This window comes from Melampsora larici-populina (genome assembly GCF_000204055.1).
Source record: "Melampsora larici-populina 98AG31 unplaced genomic scaffold MELLAscaffold_131, whole genome shotgun sequence".
NCBI lineage: Eukaryota > Fungi > Basidiomycota > Pucciniomycetes > Pucciniales > Melampsoraceae > Melampsora > Melampsora laricis-populina.
Window position 1 is genome coordinate 4,970 of NW_006768895.1, and position 4,187 is coordinate 9,156.

Consider the following 4,187-nt stretch of genomic DNA (forward strand, 5'->3'; position numbering starts at 1 on the left):
GGCTTCTGCTCCTGTTTCTTTGGTTTGTTAACCTGTCACTTCCGTAACGATCCTCTCTTCTCCAGTTTCTACCGTCATCTTGACGTCCATAATAACTTCCGCCACCTCTACCACGTCTTCCGTTCCCTTTGTAATTGCTTGTGTTGGCGTGACGATTCTCGGTAGGTCTGGATGTCTCTTTTGCATATGTTAATGACTTCGTCTTGTTGGTTAAGGGGCATATATGCGCTTTCGGACGACCTGGTGCGTAGGGGTTGGTTTTATAGTGTCGTTCGTTGAAACTTTCCGCCGTAGTCTTCGCTTCCACTAACAATGCTTCTTGCAGCTCCGCGTAGTTTCCGACCGACTTGTCTACCGTTTTGCGCATGACCCCTAATCTCACTAATCGACAATACCTTAAGGCCACCATCCATCCGAAATCTTTTCGAATCTTCTTTACGACATTGATATGGCTTTCGAACTTGTCTGCGACAGGCTTCCATCCGCATGCCGTTAAATGGGTACAAAATAACTCTATGCAGTCACCCCACACCTCATAGTCTATGGTGAGTTCTTCTACCGGTGCTTCACCTCCATAAATTCTAGCCTCTCCTGATTCCTTTTTGTCTGACTTAGGAGTTCTCGTAGACCAAGCTTTTTGGTCTCTTATCAACCATTCTTCGTCAAATACTGTTAACTGAATATATGACGTGAGTCCCTTGAGTATAATCGTCAAGCCCGGTGATAATGGGGCTAAGGACTGAGTCATCTGAGCATTTCCGCCCCTTAAAATCCGACCGTTGTGAATAACGTCACCATTTGCCAATTCCATGGATCCTTTTTTCAACGCTAACATCGCTATGGCTTTGTCTGATTCCTCCTTAGACGATGCTCCTTCAAACCAATCCGCCTTTTCCTGAGTTGAAGTTGGTTCTGGTTGCGTCTTGGGAACTGATATGTTCGAATCTTTGACAGGAATCTGATTGTCCGTAGTTTTTTCCGTATTTACTGGTATTTCGACTTTTTGATCATTCACCGGTCTTACTTCTCTAACAAAGGCTACCGAAACTGACTTGTCGCTAACCGAGTCATCCTCGTCCATGACATACTGATTCCTCGTAGCATGGCCGCGGTCATCTTTGTTTAAAATCTTCAACAAGGACGTTGCCTCTGCATCGTCTCCTCGATCATAGGCTTCTTGGATTAAGTTCCCCAAGATTTGGCGCCGTGAGTCTGTTTATTTCCAACCGAATGGATAAGATTTCATCCGCTCGTCAGTCTTATTCCGAAGTTTTGTTTCATCTCCTTGTCTCTTATATTGGATCGCGACCGCCACCATAGACTCTCGGGGCTCTGTATAGTCGAACAATCTAGTGACTCGACCAATTGTCTGTTCGAGACTTTATCACCTGAGGTAATAATATATCCTCTTCTAGGTACGGCACCTATTGTAAGCTGGGCTAGCTGGGTTCTTATTATAAGCCAGACCAGGCTGGGGACCTATTTTAAGCCGGACCCTTGCTGGGACACCTACTGTTAGCTGGGCCAGGCTGGGCTCCTATTCTTAGCCGGGCCAGGCTTTCTTGATCTTAAACGTCCTTTCGTTTTATTCTATTATCAGAAGAAAGCAATTCAAGGGTAATTTTCCTGTTTATTATAAGCATTTGTTCCGATATCTGCGGTATGCGTTATGATTTCATCTATAATTTCTCTTTACCTATGATCAGGTCTTTCTACTAACATCCTGCCTTTCCTCTGCAAGGATTCATCTTAGACGACCTCAGTTGAACTAGAGGGTTTTGGATCTAAGACTTCATAAAGGAAATAGCTTCAAAGAAGAAATAGATGGTGGATGTTTTGTAAAGGAAATAGATTCACAGAGGAAATTGACGGTGGACAAATCGATAAAGAGATTGTATTTGACTGAATGTTGGTGGATTTGAGAGTGAAAATAGCGAAGGTCTTCTTACCGGGAAGAAGAGGAATTGACATTGGAAAATCAAAATGTAACGCTCACCTTGTTGAGTCACTTCCTTACCCCCTATTTCCTCTCCCTCCATGCCCATCAAACCTTCTTCTATACCTCCCCACTCTTCTGTCTCCTGTTGTTCTGAATGAATCTCTTCTAATGGACCTAATTCCTTTCCACCTTTTCTGACGTCGTTCTTCTTCTTCTTTTGTTGCTGTCTGATTCCTTTTGTTTTCTTAATTCCAGCCGGCCTTTGACTTTTCTTCTGAATACCACTTCCTCGAAGGCTCCTCGGGGTATGGTTAGATCCGGTGCTAATCCTGTTGGTGTTCCTCCCGTTTGCGCCTTGTTTAGGAGTTATGAGTCTAGAGCTCGGTCTACCTCCTTTCGCCGCTGCCTCAGCTCTCGTTAATACTCGATCTTCTATTTGATTCATTGTATCTTGATTTCGTTGATTAGCATTTTCTACCGTTGGATTTTGGCCTTCTTGGCCAGGATTTGGTTGATTTTGATCTTGATTTAATTGATCGTTTGTCTGATCTAATTGAGCTTGGAAGGACATCTTTCTTTTTGATTTCGCGAATGATCTGTTCTTCAAACTTTCTTTAATTTCTGGTTTTGTTTTGTAATCAAAAAATTAATTCTAATCTAGAATTCTAAAAGATCTAAATCAAGTCTTAAAGAGCTTGAATCGAGAGCTTTGAGGAATAACTACAGAAGAGTATCTTACGAAGGTGGGAAATTTTCTATAAATTTCCAACCGTCGAACTCGTACTGATACTCGTGACATGTGTAACACATGTCACCTAGTGATATGCCGCTAGTGGACACTGCACCAATACGTGCCTTGATTGGTTCTCTACAACCATTCGAGAGCACATAAGTGTTGTTATGCTCCGTGACATAACCATCATTTATGTCCCGCTGCTTATCAGGACACCTATTATGCCCGTGTCCTTCCCGAGCACAATAGTAACACATCAACGGCCCATCTCTAAAAGGCTTCTGTTGATACTCCCCCCTTGCCGGTCCATAATTCTCCGGTCCGTAAGGTCCTCCTCCAGTAGCTTGAGAAGCCTGGTTCCGTATACGGAACTTATTCAACACAAATTCGAATTCAATCGGAGCAGATCGGAGACCTGGAAATGAATTGTATCACAGATTCAAGTGCGAACCTCACAAGACCCAAACAAACCAATCACAATACAACCCAATCTAAAACATCAAACCTCAAATCCGCTATACGATACAATATAAATCCTGACTCAACAGCATCCGACTACCTTTAAACCAACATATCCAATCTCTCGGACACAACCAAATCATTTCTCGACTTCAAGATCAGTGATTCCGACTTAATTTGGATCAATATCTATCTCATCTTCCTCAACCCCATCAAAATCACCTTCGTTGACTTCATATAGGTCTAATTCAAGTTCAGCTTCTTCATCATCATCTAGCGGAGTAGCTTCAACAATTTCGGCTCGCATAGGTTGTTGCCACGTTTGTCTACTTCCTGCCACCAAAGCTGTCCAACGCATCCTAAAGGATAACTCATCTTCTTCAGACAGGGCACTGTAAGTCTTTGTCTTGATTAGTAGGTCAGTCATCTTCCAGTTCCATACCATCCACAATCTGGTGTGCTCCTGACTAAGACGGCCATACAGAGCCTTTAGGACAGATTTACTCTTTTCCAAACGATCAGGTATGGGCATTGTTGGCAACCCAGCTACCTCAACGATCCATTGGTTGGCAATTGTGGTTGGGTCGTCATCTGGTAGGATCGTAAGAAGTGAGATTTTGTTTACTAATACATATGATATAGACCTGATTGATCAAACTCACCATTGAGTGTTAGGGCGGTTTCCAAAATTGACAGCTTCTCTTGCATTTGTAATGCCCAGTTGATCGACTGCCTAAGCTCTCGCCCAACACGACGAACTTCATCATGTGCATGCGTCATGTCTAGGTACGCCCGAATGCCATCCCGTGTATCTCGATCCACGGCCCAAGGTTCATTAGGATGAGTCAGCTGACCAATGTCCCAAAACGGGTCCGCCAATGACATATTTTTTATATCTTCAAAGGGTGGGCATGGGATTGGTTGTCGGGAAGGAAATTCAGCATTGAATTTATCAACATTGTTCTTGTATGTAGTGTATTTTGTTTTCAAAGCGGCTTGTTTATCTCTCAATAGCTTTTTAGTTCTTTGTTGCATTCGAGTTCCTATTGGGTAGAT

At 43.1% G+C, this 4,187-nt stretch overlaps 1 protein-coding gene across 1 annotated transcript; it reads right to left on the minus strand.

Moving 5' to 3' along the window:
- Window positions 1-1,853: 1,853 nt before the first annotated feature.
- On the minus strand, window positions 1,854-2,510 carry MELLADRAFT_69916 (uncharacterized protein; the record flags this gene model as incomplete). The annotated part of the gene is made up of 1 exon (XM_007419126.1): window positions 1,854-2,510. The coding sequence occupies one exon, from the start codon at window positions 2,508-2,510 to the stop codon at window positions 1,854-1,856; it is 657 nt and encodes a 218-aa protein (XP_007419188.1).
- Between the last annotated feature and the right edge of the window lie 1,677 nt (window positions 2,511-4,187).